Source organism: Atractosteus spatula, chromosome 16 (genome assembly GCF_055471065.1).
Source record: "Atractosteus spatula isolate fAtrSpa1 chromosome 16, fAtrSpa1.hap1, whole genome shotgun sequence".
Taxonomy (NCBI): domain Eukaryota; kingdom Metazoa; phylum Chordata; class Actinopteri; order Semionotiformes; family Lepisosteidae; genus Atractosteus; species Atractosteus spatula.
This window is the reverse complement of record NC_142721.1, coordinates 7,789,755-7,811,221: the sequence shown is the minus strand read 5'-3', so window position 1 is coordinate 7,811,221 and position 21,467 is coordinate 7,789,755. Positions and strand designations below refer to the sequence as shown.

Genomic DNA, 21,467 nt, shown 5'->3' with positions numbered 1-21,467 from the left:
TCACCGCGCTTCACCTGTATATAAAGCGGCAGACCGTGCTCTGCCTCCTTCTGGCTCTTTTAAACGGAGCCTCAAGAAGTTGCCTTTCGCCGGAGATGTTTTATTCTGGTGTCCTAACCGACGGCAGCAGGAAGGAGATGGAGATCAGAGAGGCTGCTGCGCTGAGGCAGCAGCGGAGGATGAAGCAGGCGGTCCAGTTCCTGCACAAGGACTCCGCGGATCTGCTCCCGTTAGACGGCCTGAAGAAATTAGGCACCTCAAAAGAAATGGTTAGAGTTTACCTTCGTGTTTAAAACGTGTTAATTGACTGTCTTTTTTATATGCCCATCTTAACATGTGTCGTTATTGAATGTGTTTACGTACTGTATTCAGAACAAGTTAATTGCCTTGGAAGTTAATGATTCGGATAAGAATATAGTGTTATAGCTACGAGTATTGACGTTTCCTTTTGAGGGACATTCCAAAGATATAAGCTTTTCTAAAAGTTTTAATATAGCCACATTTTCTGTTATCAGTTAAAATGCAATGCTTTGTTGTTGGGAAGACGATGTTGTCTCCCTAAAACTTAATAGGTTTGATGGCACATAATAACCGTGATATTATTTCTACTAATAATAATGGTAACAGACTAGGTTTATGGTCGAGCGACAGCTTTTATTTTTTATGCTGTCCCATCGTTAAGGAGAATCTGTTCGTGAAGGCCTTTTCAGGGAAAATGAACTTGAACAGACTGCTGATTAACTCCGTGGTATAATAAGCTATTAAAATAATAATTTTCGGGCGTCTAAAAGGAGTCTGTACTACCATATATAACCTTTTCAACCTCTGCTACAAATTGTAAATTAACTAAGCACTACGTTAAGGAAGATTGATTTGAAATATTAAAAAAATCTTGTTTTGGTTGTGGTTGATAACATTTACACAGATGATCAAATCGCTGTCGCAACAAGGTTTTATGCTATATATAGTCTGCTTTTCTTAAAGTAGTGTTTATTAGCAACTGGCGGAGAGCCACCTATACAAGTTGCATTGCGAACTATACAGTATTTACATTATGAATTATGATGTTTGTATTTATGTTCTATGCTGTGTATTACACAATTTCAATCCTAGTTGTTCTGCAGTTTCATAGTGAATTTATAGAAAATATTAACAAATAAGTTGTTATATAGCTACTTAACCCCACTTTTGTATTTCCAACTGTGCTTAACAATTCTCAGTTGAGATCTTCCAAGCCAGTTAGTTTTACTGGTGCCCTTGTATTGGTCTGATATGGAAAGGATCATTTTAATATCTGTACAAATCGATGCTTAATTCAGGAGGTCTTTGACTGAAATTGTGTTCTGTGGCAAAACAAAACACAGAGTGTAAATGTCTGGAGCTTTTGGAGGTGACTCTGCTGAGAGGTTTTATAATATTACAGACAAACAAGTGACTTGCTAGAATCTAGCCCTCTTTTGGGTAGCTGTATACTACTTGATTCCCCCAATCTAATACTAGTGAGCAAGATATAAATCCTTCGCAGAACAAGAGATAATATGAGTTTTGGGAAAGTTCTTCCTTGCCTGTGCTAGATTCCTCATTATGGATGCTAGTGTCTTGTGTATAATTAATTTGGATGTCACTGCTGTGGAGCCAGCGAGGACAGATCCTCCAGGGTTCCGCAGGTACGCAGGTGCCACACATCCCACAATGACCTACAGGCTGCAGCAGAGGTTCTCTGGCAGTGTGTGGGGGATCTGGCTGGGCTGTCTCCCGAGAGGAAGGAAGTGTGATTCACTCAATGAGGCAGGGGAATGATGTAAGTGCTGCTCAACATTGCAAGTGGCAGACATTGGGCACATAAATGTGGGAGAGTCTAAAGCCTCCTCTAATTAGCCTGAGGTGAACCCGAAATTGCTGACCAAAAAAGTGAAAGATTTATTTATTAATCCTTGCCTTTCTGCTCAGTCCTCCATAAAATGTCCTTAAACCATACATTCTTCATTAGAAAGTCGTTTACTCCATGTAAAAGTGGAGGCAACCCGGAGCCGATTCCTGGTGCAAGTCAGGGTTACACACTGGACAGGTGTGCACACAGAGACACAGTGAAAGTGCACACAAAGACAACAGTTAATTAGCATGTCTTTGGAAGGCAGGAAGAAATCAGAGCACCCGTGGATGAAAAAAATCCATATGAACAAGAGCAGAACGTGAAGAACTTACACAGACACAGGAAGAGATCCAGTCGGGAATCAAACCTGGGACACTAGTGCTCACTGCAACGACACTGTGCTGTTCTCCTTGCAACAACTTTTTCCAGATCTGTTTGTTGCGGGTGTTTCACCAAGGGATTATAGTGCAGATCACCACAAGACATTTTGTACTGCTTTCTGGGAGAGCAGCAGATGTGGCTTTTTAAAGGAAGAGAACACTTAAGCCCCAGTTTCTGAAAGGCAAACATTGTAGCTGTGCAATTTCAAGATGGAGGGTGTTGTTGTTTTCATCATAGGCAAAGAAAGCTCTTAATTTTTGTTATGCATTTAAGCACTTTTCTTGTGATGAGTATGTTTAATTCAGAATGAGCAACACAAGCACAGATAAGGGGCATCTGGGTGTCTCAAGACATAAAATTGTGCACACAGATCACAGATTTGATTCTTAATCTGGGGGATCACAGGGTGATATCACTAGCCTAGCTAGTGATGAGATTCACAGCTGGCTGAGCTCTTCCAGTGTTGGGTAGGTTTGAAAGTGGCCAGGAATGCCTCAGCTTCCTACCTGACAGTGATGCTTTCAACTTGTCAGGTGCATGTGAACTTGCTTTGTTAAAGGGAGAGTTGCATCTGTCCCCCCTCTGAGGCCTGAGCTCTGCTGATGTCACTGTGTGCTCAAGGAGGGAGAGTTAGATGATGGCTTGGCAGTGCATGTTTCACATTGACATGGATTCTGCCTTCCTCTCTCCCGGGCTAATATGAGAGGTATAGTTTCAGTGACCTGACTTGCTTTAAAAAAATTAAAAAGAGCATGGAAAAAGAGGATATTAAAATGTTCAGTAAAAATGTCTGCAAATGAAAAAACAACAATCAATCAACAAAATATACAGTACAGTAACTATACAAAGATATATACAGTTAATACTCTCACATTAGTATACTAGAATTTTGCACATTACTCTGTTATACCTCAAATACAATGTGTATGAAGGTAAGTGAGCCTCGTTAATTTGGGTGTTATATCCAACTGCTTTCATTATGTTTGTGATTGGTTCATTTCGAGGACAGTATCTCTGCGTAGAGACAAAACAAAGAATTGCCAGTATTAAAGGCAGTTATTAATTTTTACAGCAGCCACACAACATCCTTCAGAGACGACTACTGGAAACAAACCTGTCGAGATTTCGAATGAACAACCGTGGAACAAGGCTCCCAAACAATGCGATACATGCGCAGAGCAATGGTTTTCATCACAGCAAACCAGAGGGCATAACAGTACCAGAGGAAGAGGACCTCATATTTGTGTGTTGCAAGGTAACAGCACATTTTAAGAACTCAGTCAAAGTAGATATAAGCAATGTTGACTGCTAAACAGGGTAATACAGCAGCAATGTTGTATTTTTTCAGAAGCCTATCTTAAAAAGATTGGGAAACTTGTAGAGAGGGTAAACAAGAAATATGAAATAAAACCTTGTCATTTATTTGGGTATTTTTTTTTAATCATAAGTGCAGCACCTCCTTATTTAAAGATTCATGGTACATGTGGTGTCCTGTACCTCCTGTTTGTTTTGAAAGTGTAAGCAAGTAACTCTAAAGCTTTATTTTTACCTATATCATATTTTCCCCTTAATATTGCTTTTATCTGACCTTTTGTTCAAAGTATATAGGGGTTCTTGAGTTGTTTTTATGATGTCCAACAAATGCTGGCTGGTCTAATCGGACATTCTGTACAACCTACGGTAAAGTTTGAATGAATACATTCTAGTCAGCCTTGGGACATTAGGATATCCTACTTTTCCCGTGACCTTCAGAGATTCTGAGTGAGGATTATTACACCAGCTGTCTTGGGCATTTACTGGCAAATATGAAAAAAGACCAAGCGTTGGTTGCTACTAAAGGTGAAAATGCTGGTATCTCTGTTTTTATTAGCTAATGTGAAAAATAATAATGTAGTGGTAGTGCAGTTTCTGCTATTTAATGCAGCTTTAATGTAATTTTAATAGTCCCATTCTGCTGATTTATGGTTTCATTAAATCAATAGAGAAATGTTCTCTATTTAACTAATCTCATTTCCCCTGCTCCCAACAGTGCTCTGGGAGGGAGATTAAGGTCCTGATTGACACTGGCTGCAAGTATAACTTCATTTCCACTGCGTGTCTGGACAGACTCGGGTATGCATCGCAAACAATTGGATAAGAAAAAAATTATCACCAATTCTTTTTTGTCAGCCCACCTGGTGGAATAGCCTGTTGCGTGATTATTTTATCTGGGCACCTATTTGCAAACCGATGGAGGTTCAGCACCAATTGGAGAAGCAGCACGTCCCTCGCACACTCTGTCGCTGTGACCGGAGAGGGCCCTGGCCAACTTCTCCCAGCCTCCCCCTCGATGGAACTCAGACATTCATGTGCCATCTACTCAGGGAATCCCGGTTGGCTAGTGACAAGACTCAGGCTGGAACCTACAGCTCCTGGTCTACAGAGCTCTACCTGTGCATGAGCAAGCGTCTATACTGGTAGAGTCACTTGGGAGCCCAGGTTTTCCTTATTAGTCATACACTCCCTTTACCTCTCTGCAAAATATTTGTTCTCCAAAACAATCTGTTAGTATTCTGCTCATAGAATGGTCTTTGTGCTACACATCTAGTGACTTCTCACCATTATGTAGTACAATGTTTACTGTTTTTTTAATTCAGCAACAGGTTTTATGGCAGTAAAGTGCCTGAAAACCATGGGTTGAATTTGTTTCACTGAAAGATCAATGCAACTACTACTTATATAACTTTATTTACAAATTGCAAGATTTCAGACTTCATTGAGAGTGCTTTTCTGGCTCAGACTCAAAGAGAATTAGGTGGATCATTTAATACAAAAAGGATAAAAAGTTCCTTTAAGAAAATTGGCAATTATTTTTACAATGATATCACCCAATCTAGAATTGCAAACTTTCTTTTTGCAATTCTAGTCTTTCCGTCTGAACAATTACCTCTGGATCACCTGTGCACCCACATTGAGAGATTGAGGAATAGCAAACCAATATTTACTATTGAGATAATAATGGGTAATTGGTAACTTACCAGCCATCAAGCCATTATCTTCTCAGATGCAGCAAGCTCTGCAGCAACGTATAGGCGGCACAGTTCTGATTGGCTGAGAGACGTGTCCTCAGTGATGTCACTGTGAATCTCGCAGTTCCTGGGAAGTGGTAGGGGGTGCTGTTGTGCCAGGAGCTGAGAGAGCCCTGATTCACTCATCTCAGCCCCACCGAGGTAGCACTGAGCTGGTTGTGTCCTGCTGCACAGCTGGCAATCACAGATCAGTCCTGTATATCTAAGGCTTGTGTTTCCATCCATAAAACAAGTAGCTAGTGTGTATTTTTACCTTTTCAGTTTAAAGGAATCTGTCAATGCGAACAAAATTGAAACAGACAACCTCCTGTTTTCACATCGTTTCCAAGCTGTGGGACAGATTGAGAAAGTGTCTCTGATGATTGGGCATGTGAAGGTCGACTGCACAGTCATTGTTGTAGGTGAGTTTAAAATGTACCAAAGTCTGTAATATTATACGTTAAATCATGACTGCTGAGAACTGAGCAAAAAGACTACACTTAATGTTCAATCTCTCTGAACTTTCATGCAGTGATCTGAATATTGACTGCAAGTATGGTGGAATGCTGTAATTTAGAAATGTATTGATACAATATACATGATGACTGTGGCAGTTCTGATACAGTTTAATTAATTCATTTTACAGAAAATGACAGGGACTTTATGTCACTGGGCAGTAAAACTCTGAAGTCATTGAAGGTAAGAAAGCTGTTAATATTTCCAATTACAGATAAGTAATGGTCTCTGGAGAGCTAAACCCCCAAAATTGTATTATGGTTTACATTGCTGTCTGAAGGCAGAATGTATTGCCATCTAATAAGGAATTTGATGTCATAACAAATACAGCATATGTTTTTTTTATTTTGCTACATTACACTTAATGCAGTTGTGTTCTGTCATGTGTGCTTTACTTATTTTTTACAGCTTTTTAGAGTTAAACCTGTAGCAGCTTCCTATATTATGATGTTATACTGCTCTGTAAATAAACTTGATTTCATCTTCATCAAACTTGATTTCATCTTCATTACAGCCCAAAAAACCCTTTTTTGTTACTTTATTTTATTATGATTTCCACTAGAAAAACACTAGATAAAATAGTTTTCTTAACTTTTTTTTTCTGTCCACTATGGTTTATTTTAATTATGTTTTACAGGCTGTCCAGCATAAACATTATCTACCTGAGTGATTTATCCATTTATTGTTTTTATGTTTTTCTCTGAATATACAAAACCATGTGTTTTGACATCTTCTTTCAGTGTGTGATAGACACAGAAAAGCGAGTCTTAGTTCTGGGCAGAGTGGAAAAGGATCAAGTTCAGTTTGTTGATGGTAAAGACGGATCGCAAGGAGACAGGTTAGTATGAAATGTTTTAATTTTTCTACTGTTCTATTTTATGATCTTCTCGGCTCCTGTTTCATAGATTTTGTAATAGTCTGATACACAAAGAAAGTTCTACATTGTCTTTTTAACATTATTTATTTAGATTTTATTTTAAAATATTTTTAAGTCCCAAAAATGCATTTTGGAACTGTTATCTTTCAAGGCCCATGATGAATGTTTAGAGACATTTGTATTCTGGAGAATACATAAAGAAGTACTTTAATAAATCAATTTTTTTCTTTTTTCTCTCTCTACTAATCAGCTCTCCTGGAATTTGAAACACAGTTTTCTCAGCACATGACTGCCAACACTAAAATATACAATCTGTGCACAGTTGCTTAATTAGAATTCACACAATCATTCACAAAGCCTGCAGTATGCCATCGCAGTTCCTCCATTTTTCCATTGCAGATCAGTCCCTTATTTTCTTATCTGCTTGTGGCCATGATGAATTGCATATAATAGCAAGTGTCATGTTAATGATGTCATCTTCATGCATAGTAGTACATACTGGTTTACTATATATATGGACCATAAAAAAAAACAATGGAGCACATTTACAGTATTTCTGAAGTTTATCATGCTGTAACATAGAATTTTAATATTGCTTAAGGTTTCTTATATGAAAAGCTGCTTTGGCTTTTAGCAACAATTTTGAAGACGTTTTTCAAATTAAGCCAGATGTATCACATTCTTGTATTTCCAAGTACAGAAAATTCAAAAAATGTTCCGTAAGTGTAACTGGCTTATCAAAGACATTGTGTTTTTATATAGCAGGATGAAGAAGGCTAGTGGTTATTTAAAACTGCTTTGACTGAGGTCCTGTTACTGCACGAACAGGTTCACAAAAGAACCAAAGTTATAATTTTCAATATTGATAGAACCGTTTCTACATTCTGTTTGTAGGAAGACTGTGGATAAAAATATATAAAGCAGAGTTGTATCGCAGACTGTAACCACACTTTAAAGCTTTTTTAACAGTTTTGATTTATTTACACCAGCTCTACCTTTCAGCTTAGTGCCTGTATTTTCACAGTTGTAGAGAGAGGTATTTACTTCTATATTAGGAGCTGTATTTCTAGTCCTATTTAAGCAACTATTGGTTTGTATTAGTTTATATAAGCCACATATAGATGAATTTTTGTGAATGTATTTTGATAACTCGAGATTTATAGCACAGATAACACATATGGTGTAATGTTGTTAATATGATTAATTGTTATTGTATCAACCAAAGTGAAAAATTAAGGTGACTTTCTGAGTATTTTTATGTGTTCTAATAAATAGAGTTTTGTTGCAGCAGCCATTGAGAGTTAACGTTAGTTTTTTGATCTGGACATAGCTGCCTAAGTTAAAAGTGGACTCTGTCGTTTGTCTTTAAAGTATGATTAGCTCTTATGCTTGAAATAAAAATCATATTAAGTGCAATTCTGCTTTATTGTGTCTTCATTATTAGAAAGCATTTTGTGATTAGTAGATCATAAAAATAATTATACTGTAAGATTTCATGTACTACTCCTTGCCTCATTTGATACAATGTTTAATAACACCAAAGCACACATTTTAAACACTGATTCTTTAGGGACAATAAATTAAAATAACATCAAGTAAACAGTATACAGGTATCATGTAAATAGGTATAGTTTTCTGAATGATTAATTGAGTTATTTAATGATTAAAAAGGAATATTCATTTATTGTGTTACAAATGTATTTTGGTGGTAACATTAGTCATAGTTATCAATAGGCTACTGAACCTCTCTTACAATGTCCATACAAAAAAAAAACGAACGACCATCTTCAGACACCATTAATTCCAGTGATGAGCTAACTCTTGCCTTAATGTGTCTATAGCAGTGACTTACAGATAATTTTCAAGTAACAATGTGTTTTTAATAGAAATAAATCTTACATTTTTAGAGAAAAATTTCAGGTTTTGAGACCAATAACAGTGTTTCTGCAGGGCTATTATTTGCAATGCTTTGGAGTGAAATATGCTCAGCCTCCTTTATTAAATTGCATTGATTAGAGCTTTTGTTGGGTAATGAAAGCTAGCACTGTTACTTTTGACTAAGGTAGAAGAAGTATTGATAGTCATGAAACACAGACCCGTGTAGCAAAGGCACTCTGAGCTCTTCATTCAACTGCTGAAGAGGCAATCTAGGAGAACACTATGAAAGATGTACTAAGGACAGTAATGGACAACAGCATTACAACGTAATTAACCAGAGTGTGGCACAAAAGCAGGTCTAACATTTACAATGCTCCATCATATCAAAAATGGACAGGCCCACATGGCTCCTGACAGTAAAAGTACTGGCAACATAACAAGTACTATGACATGATACAATAACCAAAAGAAGAAAGGGATAATTATGATGTACAGATTTTTGTGTATCTCATATAATATAGACAACTCTATACATTTAGAAATGCTTTATTAATCTAAATTTAGAAACACTTGTGTAAGATTAAGAAGCTAGAGGATGGGATGAAAGAACTGTACCCCTGCTGCCGGTTTGCCTGATGTTGATTTCTGGAGGTGGCACTGACCGTCTGGCCATGGGAGTGCCCAGCTGCTTTTCCCTTGTGTTCTGTGGTCCCGGGCTCTGAGTCTCCACAGGCCGACAGGCCGCAGGAAACCTGCCGACGACTCCAGAGCTGGCAGCACTGAGAACACGAGCGGACAAGATGAACAGGTCACAGACAGGGGTCTAAAGCAATAAATATTCAATATGATGGGTTGTTAGTGAAGAATTGGTGCTTAGTTAAAAGCAGAATTAATACATTGATTTACGAGTATAGTTATTGTTTTTTTATCCAGGTCATTGCTAAAGTACACCGTGGCCCGCACCAATATTGGGGATGATAATAGCTTTATTTCTTCTTGTCCCCTTGAGGGTGAATTTTACAGTCTGTTAAAGTTTGTTTTTAATGTAGTGCAACATAGGCCTATAAGGTCTCTAAAAAAAAGTTGAGTGTTATGGACATATTCCCTACTGTATTTTCTAACTTTCATTGCCAAAAGAAAGGGAACCATTTTTATACATGACATCAATGTCAATGTCACATTCTAGGGGTTAATGGTCAATTATCTAAGCACACATTTCCTTAAAGGTTCACTTGTTGGGAGCAGGTACATAAAATATCAAACATCATTTGGTGCTTTTGAGTAAAAACTAAAAAGAACAATTTGCTTACGAGCACCCAAAAACTCATACTTTGATACTTGGATTATTGCATCGTATTGCATACTTCAGTTTTGTGACTGGGATTTTTAAGTGCTGAGGAGTTGTATATTATATCGTATTTTAGCTGTTTCCTGCTTCACCCCTGGTTAATAAAATTACTATGTGATCTTACAGTGCCAAGAAAAATAAAGAAAAGAAAATATGCAGAAAAATTTCAAAGACACAAAGATGCCATGTCTGCTTTTTTGCCCGGAATAAAGAAAAAAGAACTCTTAACAAAAACTTGGGAAGAGTTTTGGTCAAGTTGAATCATTGGGCATGAATTGAAACATCAGCAACAGTGAGGAAAGGTGTTTAATAAGTGTGAACAAGCCTGGGGTCTGATATCTGCTTTTGTTATGACTTTACAAGTCTAAGATTATTCTGTTACAGCTGCAGGGGGCTGATATTGCCACTACTATACATGATGAGTGAATTCTTCTATCTTATCCTAATAGCCAAATGTACTGTTATTTAAAAAAATTGTCATTATGGGTTCTGAAATATCTGACAGCAGAAAAAACAATGTTAAAAGGGATATTGCAAAACCGTAACAACAGTAAAATCATAAAGAATTAGAACATTATGAATGTCCCATGGTTATCTGCATTTTTTTGTGGATATCTAATGGAAATGAGATTATTTTCCAGGTGGACATCCAGATGACTGAAATGTACATGATGTTATACGAGATCAAAATGAGCATGTACTACATTGCTTTAATAGCATGAAGGTGAGACATTAGAAATGAAACAAAACAATAGCTTGGTGAAGAAAAATAAAGTATTTGTTTCAGTACTGTGCTTTATATCTTTCCTCATCATTTTGAGACAATGTCACTATCCCTCCAAGGGCTGTTGAGTGCTATGAGTATAAGAAAGGAGATCATTCTCTGACCATCTCTCTCATTTGGCTGCAAGTACTGTACCTATTTTGAACTGAGAATCTTACCCAGCCATTTCATGAAAGCAGCCAGAATAATTAGCTTCAGAAAATGGCTGGCGAGCTTGTTCCAGACTCCTAAAACCCTTCATAAAATAAGAAAGTGTCTCCGGTTCTCACGTTCACAGCCACTTCTCCATAGATTCGACTCAGGCCCCGCGATTGGACTTTGTCAGCACCTTTGTGAATTTTGAATATTTGAATCCGGTCCCCTTTGTCTAATCTTCTGTATTCAAAACTAAACAGATTGAGTTAATTTCCTGAAATTGTAAACTCTTGTTTTGGGCTCTGCCTGTACTGTACCCTACTATAATTACAGTTCTCTAAAGATATTGGAAACTTCCCTTGACTGCTGCCTGTGTTCTTCACACCCTGACACCCGCCCACACTCTTGCAATGTCAGAAGCAAATACCTCTACCTCTAATGATAGTGTATTTATCATTGAAAAGCACACACTGTCTTCCTGTTAGCAGGAGCCATCTGATTAAATACCCAGAAGCAGGCCTGGGGAGCAAAACACCATGAAATTAAGTTTCCAGTGCAGACCACAATAGGTAAGAAAAATGGACAACTTCATTCAGATGGCTCCTCCCTCCTTTTTTAGAAATCATATTGCAAACACCAGTTACTCCAAATTGTCTTTTTTGGACTGAGAATGGATGCTGCATTTGCTACATGAATGTAGGAAGTAGTTCAAGATCGCCCGGTAGCTATTGACTGCAGCACCATGCAATACATAACATAAAAGGTCTAAGTTGAGCATTCCATTAAAAAGGCTCCCAATAAAGTGATGAGCAGCTGCTGATGGTCCTGTTAACTGGGGGTTAGAATTGGCTGTGCTCTGAAAGGTTAGGTCAGTGCTCTTTTGCAGATTCCTAGTCAGTCTGAAAGAGCAGTAATAAAATACTCATTTAAATGCCTCTGTTTCAGTCTAAAATCCCACTCTATACTACAGTAATATGTTTGCTGTTTAGACATATAAGAATATAAGTCTCCCTCAGAGCCTGCATTCAAAAGATCATTCTCAATTTTTTAAACAAAATTCAAAGAGGACTGAGGCATTCTGTTTTTATGCATATTTTAAACAAAATGCAAGTAACAGGTAAAACACTCTTGAATGTAGACAGACTCTGATTAATTGATTTTCAATACAGTATTGTCATTATATGCAGTATAGATTTGGAAGAACACAATGGGGACTAAGTGCATTATTGTTCCTTTCTTTCCAAGACTAAATTATATAAATAGAATTGCATAGTCACTTATTGTATTCTAGTCATTTTTCAGGTGTCTTGATATTGTTACTATTGCTATTGTTAACCCCGGATCAGTCTTGAATGAAAACGTACCAGATTGGTGACTGCATGGAAGCTGCTGTACATGGCTGGTGTGCTGACTAGCTAGGGAATAATGCTAAATGAGACCTCCTTTTAAAACAGATTTTCTAACTGGGTCTAAGTGAACATTGATTTAGAAAGCCCCTTTCAACTACAATATTTAACTTCAAAATGATGACATGCAAAAAGAAGATGTTATGAAATGTGTAACTCGTTTAACATAATACTTCTGCAAAGCATTATTACACATTTCCTATCTTCTGAATTTTCAAAGCTCCCTTATTTTATACCTTATTTTACTGATGCCTCTTGACCTGATGAAATGTCTCCCTTCAAAATGATGACTCACAACTCTTCACTTCACACACATTAAGGCTGATCTCTCATGCCTGCTTAGACAGTCCAACCAATTTAATATACTTGAAGCAAGGCATGGGCACTTAAGAGCTACTGAACCCATCTGGTAATAAAAACGAGACAATTAGAAATCTGCAAGGAGCTCTTCAAGAAGTTTAATTGTTTAATAGTAAAATGCTAATTAGCATTCAATCAAATTATTTCGAAACTAGGAGGTTGTATTAATGAGTTATTCAGTTTAAAAAACAAACAAAACACCATAAACAACTCTACATAAAAGGGAACCCAGTACCTGTTTAAAAGTAATTGATATTGTTCAGCAAAAGTTGTATTTATTTGCCAAAAGTTCTAAAGCCTTTGGTGATAGTTAATTGCAAATCATTTTTATTTTGTTGTTGGAGGGAGGGCTAAGTTATGTGGATGACATACATGGAATATATTCGAGTACCATAGACAGAAAAGAAACATGTTAAGAAAATAATGTGAACCAAGTTATGATTAATAAAATCTCAAAATGAAATCTTTGGAATATCAAGGGGTACTGGCTGTGGAGGATAGTCATTGTTCTTTCGAATTATTTGCATTCTGCTTGATCCATTGTTTATTTTTAATTAAGACAGCCTGAAAGCATAACTAATGCTGCAGCTGTCTGTATTTATGAATACATTGGTAGGAAATTCTGAGGGATCGGTTTCATGGAAGGTTGCTATGGAAACAGTACACCTGGGTCCCCTGGAGCTGCTACTATTCTAGTCTTTTTTCCACAACTGTTAGGCCTACAACTCCAACTAAATCAATAAAGACGTCAGCTCTCCAAGCACATGAACAAACACCTGTAATGAAGGACGTTACTTAATACATGTGTCAGTAGTATTCATAGACTGCATATAAATAACTTCACACAGTAAAGGGTGTAGTCACCTGGGTTAACAGTTGTACCACATGTCTTATAATTTTCGATTAACAGATGTTTTTCTAAAACCTGGACTTTAACAACATCAAGCTTAAGTGCCAAAATGTTTGTTTAATATTCAGCGCGACAGCGTTATTTTCTTTGATTATTTTTTATAAATATCGGATAAAGAACATTCTCTGTTTGCACAAACCTACATATTCCTACAATCACCAATGTTTCCGTTTGAAAAAAAAGTGCCACAAGACTGTTTGTCAACACACGTTTTTAGTAATGCAAATATTTTGACACAGAATTTCTTAAATTTGGTGATATTGAGATACTGCAATGCCATGTATAATCTTTATCATAATCCTCTGCAACAGAGGTATCATAGTTCATAGTTCAAAGAAGAGGACACTCCGCCGACAAAGGGGGTGTCATTTGTATGTCTGTCAAATCTAGATTTACGGTATCTCAACATGGACACAAAAAGGCACTCTGTTCCTGGGGGAAGGGGTGAGAGAGGTTACCGTAGTTGAAAATTAACTCAAGAGGTCACTCTGTCGACCGGGATAGATAAAAAGTTAAATAATAAATAAGTTAAATAAGTATTTATATATTTATATTAAATAAATATGTATTTAAGATACCTGAAAATCCACCCCGATTTAAGGAGCAAAAGGAAGGCCATGTTAAAAACATCCTGCTCTACAATTAAAACCAACGTATACTTTCACAGGCTTCCCGCTACCGAATATAACCTATAAAATAACAGGGGAGTCTTATAGTGTAACACCCACCAAGCAGACGGATTATTCGTGTGACACTGTTTCAAACTCCTGAGACGTAATAAGGTACATGCAATTATATTTACTCAACCCACTGTGTTAACGTTGATTGAATTAAATGCAATTCGAAACTTGACTGCCACTGTTTCCAGAAGGAAGGATATTTCTCCGGACTTGTGTGGAGCAGCGCGATGCAAGCTACATTAAGGGACAGCACCTTTCAAAATAACAGTCCCCTAAAACCTGCCTCAGAAAAAATAATCCTGAACCAGATAAAGTCACATTTATAGCACAACAACAATTTGTACATCCTCAAAACTAGGTGGAATGTGATAAATAGACCCACTGGTAATAAGAAATTGCCGTTCTTCATTATTTATTTTGCTTTCTTGCAATCTTATTGGTGTTTTTATATCACTTCCTCCTTGCAAATTGACACAGAGCTGTGCACTGCTAGACAGGAAAGTCTCATTCCTGACAAAAAAAATTGTGCCTCTCTAAAAGTAGCTCAAATCTATTCTACAGACCCACAGCTAATAGAAAATCGCCTTGTTTTTGTCACATGAGTGTCTCTGTCAAAACTGCTGGGGTTGATAAGACCACCTGCTGTCCCCAGACTGGGACAGTGCAGTGATGGACAGGGAGTGGTCTCATTCCCCTCCCGACCAAACAAAAATGTGTGCTTCTCCAAAAGTGACTCAAATATGTTCTACAGACCCCCAGCTCATAGTATATAACCATGGTTTTGCCAGATGAGCGTCCTTTGTCAATGTTGCTGGGGTTTATAGGGGTCTTTCAGCGGCCGATACTAGATTTTTCTCGAAGGGCATGTTATCGCAATGTGGGCATTGTCAACGCTTCACCGGTGGATCATCCTTTCTGGTTTGAAATAAAGCGTCAATTTCACACTTTTTTCCATACTGTCTGTGGGATAATTGTTTGGGGGTGTAAATGTAAGACATATTTAGACGTATCATACGATACTGTGGTAGTTGAAAGGCTTTTATTTTGATTGAAATTCGGCTATTTACATACACTTCCGGATCATTCCTGTCGCTTAATGTAGCTTCACGCTACTGGAGTAAAGAGGAAATGTTTATTGACAACCGCTGATTTTCGGGTTTATATACGCGTGTTTTGTTTTAATCTATAATTAGTATTGAACACCGATAATATAATTTAAACTCTGGGAGAATGGCACCCCACACTGTCAACAGCATCAGAGTCTATTTCCAGTTGTTTTTTATAATCTGCTGTATGTTATTGTCTACACAGTCAACGGAAGCAAAGGTAAAGTATCGCCCATATTTAATGTTTTTCTAGGTTATTTGTATCTGCTTTCATCAACAAACAAATGTGTAACATAAATAGTACAATTTGTAACACGTATGTTTATAAACCAGTTTTCTTTCATGGACGTTTGACCTGCCAATTGGTACATTGCCACAGGTATTTTTATGTTGAAAGTATTATTTTAAAATTTTAAAGAGGTTGAATTCGAGCTTCCCTGGATTTGTAAGTGCGGTGTTTGCCTTTCTTATGTTTTAACTGTATCTGAATTTAAACTAAATGTTTTTCAGTTCGTTTTCCACATTCTATACTGTCTAAAATGTTTAACATGCCTTAATTGCCAGTAACTCATATACACACAACAATGCAGCGTATGTGGAGAGCATCCAGTCACAGCAAAATGTAACCCTTAAATAGTCCTTACAAAGATAATAATTAAAAATGGCTTTTGCTTAGTGTATTGTGTACTTCTATTTAGATGTCATGCTTGTAAAAGTTAGTCATTCAGATGTTTGTGTGTAGAAAGAGCTTTGTAGCAGGCCTAGATCTGTCTTTCATAACTGGAATTTCCTTTTACTTAAGCTGTCAAAAGCGCACTTGTAATGTTGGCTGAAATCACCAGCTTTTCATGGTGAACGTATGATTGAAATGGTATAAAGGAACATCATCTAGTGTGACCTTGCAATACAGTCTAATAAGGATTGAACTAAGTCATATTACAAATATTACACATCATTTATTGAAGAGAACCTTTTCTTTTTTTTTCTTTATAGAATTCAGAAGACATCAGATGCAAATGCATTTGCCCACCGTATAAAGAACTTCCTGGGAAGATATACAACCAGAATGTGTCACAAAAAGATTGGTGTGTGTTTTAAAGTTAACCTAGCTTTCCTGTACTTGATGTCTAGAATCTACCTTCCAGTAGTCATTTTGAAGTTTTGCAAAAGAGAGGTCACCTATAAATAGAAACTTGTTTACAATCAACATTGACCTTGTTTTTGTAGATGTCGTGTTCCTGTTTTGGTGAAATTTTTGCTACTAGAGTATTTTTTCCTTGTTTTCTTACTTTGTCTAGCAACTGCCTGCATGTGGTGGAGCCCATGCCAGTGCCTGGGAAAGATGTGGAGGCTTATTGTTTGCGATGTGAATGTAAATATGAAGAGAGAAGTTCAGTCACTATAAAAGTAAGAGCGAGATGGTATCCCATATGCAACCAATGTTTTTTTAATAATCATTCAATTTTTATATCTTCTTTCTATATGAATTCATGGATGTGCTTCATCTTAACAGTTTATTTTCCTCTAAGAAAGGTTTAAATGTTGTTTCTTGTTAGATGCTGAGTCAAGATGTTTTCTCTCTGTTGATACACTGATAGCACTGAAAGATTGAGCCCCTCATGCAGAATTTTATTTTTTTTAAATTAGAATAGAAAAAAAGTCTTCAGTGCTTTCAAGTAGTGTATCTGATGTATAATGGGATTCAGTCAGTTCTTTTCCAGAGGTGTAGTTACTGTCACGTATCTTTTTCTAATATATAGTGAACTTACTTGGGCTGGCACAATTGAAAAGGGAAATATGCAAAGCAGTGCTGCACAAAGATCTGGGTGCAATAGGTCTTGTGATCTTAAAAGCACAAGTGGGCTGTGTGTTGCCTTACTCCACCATATGTTCAGGCACACAGTAGCAGGTGCTGCACCAATGTGCCACAACCCAACTCTCTCTAATAAGAGGACAACATGGCTGATTCTGGCATAGAAACAGGAACTGATATCGGCAGAAGAGGTACAAATTCTTATTAGTTCATGTCTGCAGTGTGTTATGCTCTGAATTAAGAGTTTGCATCTGAAGAATAATTAATTTCAGCATTATTTCAAGATGTCAGAAAATGGCCAACAAAAGAAAGAAAAAACTGCTCTGGGATAATTCTGGATGTGTTGCTTCCACTGTTCACAGGTAACAATCATTATTTACCTGTCCATCTTGGGTCTGCTGCTTCTCTACATGGTGTACCTGACATTGTTGGAGCCCGTCCTGAAGAGACGTCTGTTTGGGCACTCCCAGCTGATACAGAGTGACGATGACGTGGGGGTATGTTATCCGTTTTCTTTTAAATTGAGAATCCCCAATTATTATTCTCATACCCGCTCAATATGGAATAGCCAGTAGTATGTTTTCTGTGTATGAGCTTCCAGTTGCAAGCTCTGTGACTGTTCCCCTTTTAACATGTCACAGGCAATACAGCCCAGATTTCGATGGAGGCTCAGTGCCGATTTGAGAAGAGGCATGTTCCTCACCAGGGAAATCCCATTTACAGTTGGCTAGTGACATGATCTGGGCGAAACCCATGATCATAGAGCTCTTCTTGTGAGCGCTCTTCATTGCTCTTCATTACTCCTAACACTTCAGGACTTTGATGTGTCACTTTCAAACTGGTTCTCTAAGCCTTTGTATATTACCTTTTTGCTGGCTATGGTTACTGATAATGTTAATAATAAGTTTACATGTGAATCACTACCCAAAGATTTTCCTCCACTTTGCTTATTCTCCTTCATATAATGATGACTTGAACATCTGAAGTAGATGTTTTACCCTATTAATCACTTTGCAGTTGCAAAAAAATAAAAGAGACTTTGACGTTTACAGCATGTAGCCTCTACATATAATTTGCCGCCTTGTTTTTTTCCCCCAAGGACCACCAGCCTTTTGCTAATGCTCACGATGTTCTGTCTCGCTCTCGCTCTCGGACCAACGTGCTGAACAAAGTGGAGTACGCTCAGCAGCGGTGGAAGAGGCAGGTCCAGGAGCAGCGCAAATCTGTCTTTGATCGGCATGTGGTTCTGAGCTAAAACCTGCTGCTCCCTTTTAACATCATGTCCTCAATGAAATTGTGACTGGAGAAGTGCGATCACTGTGACTGGGTCTTCCAAACCACTCCAGCTGTTCATACGCCTCTCCTCCATGCCCACCTGTCTAGTGGTTAGCTCTGATGACTGCATCTTCCATCTTGTGTATACTCCTGTAATTCCTATGATTCCTGTAATGTTAAAATGAATAATCTTGATTTTGAGGTCCCCTGACAAAACTACAAGCACAAAATAGAGCAGCCACAATATTTGAAACTTTTGCCATCACAAAAGGCCAAAAGCAGGGAAATTGGACTGTTCCAGAGGTTCTAGTGGGGCTTAGTGTTTGATAAAAATGTAGAATTGCACATTACTTTTTATTGTACGCCCAGCACAGACTCGTTGACTCACCCACTCATTGAGCCATTCATATTTTGACACATGTGCTGGACGTTCAGTGCCGACTGGAGTAGAGGGATGTCTCACTGATGTTACATCACTCGGTCTGGGAAATTGCAGAGGTTGTGGTTTTGCCAGAATCCCAAGAGAGCCTTGGCCAGCTAATCCCAACCCTACCCCTGGCAGCACAGTTGTGCTCCACTGCTTGAGGAATCCTGGTTATTGTTGGCTAGTAACATTATCCAGGGTTCAGCTCTATGGGTGTTCTTTTTAATATAGCAAGGACCCACATATAAACGTGATTGTAAGGATGTGTAAAGTAGTTGATCATGATGCGTGTTTGGTATGTTTCCTTGGGTTCATGTGGGAGCCATATGTTCCTTAAAAAATGAATGAATAACCTTAGTTACATGTATTGCACCTGTCTTATGCAGAAATTAATGCATGAACTCTTGCAATTTTAAAAAGTAATATATAAAACTAAAACTGCATTTCTAATACTGATCAAAATATGCAGCATTAAGAAAAATTGCCAACTATAAATTGTGAAATTTCCATGTTGACTGATCTTGCTTTTTCATAGATATTAAACTCCAGTTTGAAAGACTTTAAAAAAAACACCAACTAAAGAGCAGCAATTATTTCTGCTTACTCATGCTAATGATGCATTATCTAAAAAATTACACAGGTATAAGAAATGTTAGTTCCATTGTTATACTTGAGTTTTATTTCTGCTATTATTTTTTCATAGTGATGAATTTCCTTTGCTAAAAACTGATATGAAGGCAGTTTTGGAACAATAGTTACTGTCTTATCCAGTTGATTAAACCCATTTTCTCCTTTGTTTGGACCTGCCTTTTAGTGTCCATAATATTGTGTATGATATGACAATCTTTCTTCCTGTTATTTGTCAGAAGGAAGTTTTTTGATTTCAAGTTTTGAAAAACTGTTCAAATCAATAATTCTTCTATAGAAATCATATTTAAAAATCCATTTTTGTAACATTAATTGAGCTTCTAATGAACAATGTAGATTGTAAATATATTTACCATTAAGATGTAAGTATTGCCAATTCTTGTTAAAACATGCTTGATGAAAATCGGTTCTCTTCAAAATAATTTAAAAAAATGTAATTTACCTTGGCACCTAAATGTATAGTGCTTAATGGCAGTCAGAATCTAATTGTCTTAACTCTAAAACATACAATGTTTCTAATCTCTTGTACAATTTGTGTTATAACTTCTGCATTAAAATTAAATTCCCTATCATGTACAATCCATCTTGAGTGATTGTTTAACTCATTCAGTTGTTTTTGTAGATATCAATTAATGTAATTATGCATAAGGCAATGCAACAAATTCTGCCACAACACAATTCTGTTCTCATTTTTTAACCATACAATAATTTTGCAATAAATGATGCAGCTTCTAGATTTGTTTCCAAGTCCAAAATTTCGTGTACTTACCCAAACTTGTGATTTAATTAATTGCATTTCATATAGCACCTTTCATCCCAAAGTGCTTCACGTATAGGACTAACATCATCCACCACTGAAGTACTGCACTCATCATTAACCAGCAGCTCTGTCACAGAGCACCAGAAGCAGAGAAATGACAAGCTGTTTCACCAGTTGAATTAATGGGTAATTTTTTAGGGAGGCCGAATCAAACATACCCAGAACAATTTGTAATCTGAACACTTTGCTGTTATTAACAGTCTCAGATCCGAATTTAGACAGGGCGCAAGGGCTAACACTTCTACACTTTGTGAACAGGTTTGTGGCCTTATATTCAGCAGGATCCGAATCAGACGGTAATTAGGCAGCAAAGAGTCCTAAAGCGCCATTCTGGGCCGTTTGGAAATTATTGTCCGGAGTGGAGAGCGCCACCTACTGATCTGACACCAGTAGCAAGAACCAGTTTTTATCAAAGGTTTCGGTGTCCTAATAAAATCACAACCAGCGTTGCTAAACTTCCAGGATCTGACAAGATCTAAGTAAAGACGATATCAATATGCTATCATGTATATTATGAAGATTTAAAAAAAAACCACGGCAAATTACACAATACTAGAAATATTTTAGATAAGCATTTTCTTTCATTGTTGGAACTTATTTAAATTATACTATTACTATTTGTGATAATAATGTATTATTTTTAAATGAGATATGTGTTAAATGGGCCACCGTAGGTTGTTGGGTAGCAATGGCCCGTAGCAACGTTTGCTCGACCCATGGAGACCTGTGTCAACAAAGAGTCCTGTGTTTCCAGTGCGCTTCGATGCACTTTCCGCACGACAGAAGCCAAACAGGGTCCGGATTCAACAGGTTTGTCATAATGCGATCATGCGATATGAAATATTGTGTATTTAAATGGATTATCAAAGGGGAAATATGTTATCTGGCCCTGAAAAAATCATGCTGAAACACTTTTCTTTTGTTGTTGGCAGCGTTAAAAGCGGTGCAGGTGGACATTAAGTTTCTATGGTTTCCTCTGCCGCTCGTAGTGTAGTTAGGTCGCAATGAACACGACGCCAGTGAATATTGTTATACTAAAAGCGACTTCGGTTGGTAAAACTGCTGTCTTCTTCAGGCTGATTGACTCTGCCACACACAGTGTAGTTAAACACTTACCCGTTCTTGTAAAACCTACTCTGCATTTTGGGTCCGCTACTTCTGTGAGAAAATAAATGTGTAGATTTTA

The 21,467-nt window shown here is 37.4% G+C and overlaps 2 protein-coding genes across 2 annotated transcripts; both read left to right on the top strand.

The window, feature by feature from the left end:
• Positions 1-8,110, top strand: LOC148819479 (nuclear receptor-interacting protein 3-like). Its single transcript, XM_088934770.1, has 7 exons — positions 1-269; positions 3,327-3,509; positions 4,284-4,366; positions 5,584-5,723; positions 5,948-6,000; positions 6,558-6,655; positions 6,945-8,110. Exons 1-7 carry the CDS (start codon positions 96-98, stop codon positions 6,958-6,960), a joined length of 747 nt encoding a protein of 248 aa, XP_088790896.1. The 5' UTR covers positions 1-95; the 3' UTR covers positions 6,961-8,110.
• Positions 8,111-15,259: 7,149 nt separating this feature from the next.
• tmem9b (TMEM9 domain family, member B) lies at positions 15,260-20,042 on the top strand. Its single transcript, XM_088934769.1, has 5 exons — positions 15,260-15,521; positions 16,295-16,386; positions 16,600-16,708; positions 17,477-17,611; positions 18,214-20,042. The coding sequence occupies exons 1-5, from the start codon at positions 15,426-15,428 to the stop codon at positions 18,367-18,369; spliced, it is 588 nt and encodes a 195-aa protein (XP_088790895.1). The 5' UTR covers positions 15,260-15,425; the 3' UTR covers positions 18,370-20,042.
• The last annotated feature ends 1,425 nt before the right edge of the window (positions 20,043-21,467 follow it).

Coding starts and splice junctions, on each gene's coding strand:
- LOC148819479 (XM_088934770.1), top strand. CDS start 96: ATGTTTTATTCTGGTGTCCTAACCGACGGCAGCAGGAAGGAGATGGAG. Junction 270..3,326: donor TAGGCACCTCAAAAGAAATG/GTTAGAGTTTAC, acceptor TAATTTTTACAG/CAGCCACACAACATCCTTCA. Junction 5,724..5,947: donor CTGCACAGTCATTGTTGTAG/GTGAGTTTAAAA, acceptor TTCATTTTACAG/AAAATGACAGGGACTTTATG.
- tmem9b (XM_088934769.1), top strand. CDS start 15,426: ATGGCACCCCACACTGTCAACAGCATCAGAGTCTATTTCCAGTTGTTT. Junction 15,522..16,294: donor CACAGTCAACGGAAGCAAAG/GTAAAGTATCGC, acceptor TTTTCTTTATAG/AATTCAGAAGACATCAGATG. Junction 17,612..18,213: donor AGAGTGACGATGACGTGGGG/GTATGTTATCCG, acceptor TTTTCCCCCAAG/GACCACCAGCCTTTTGCTAA.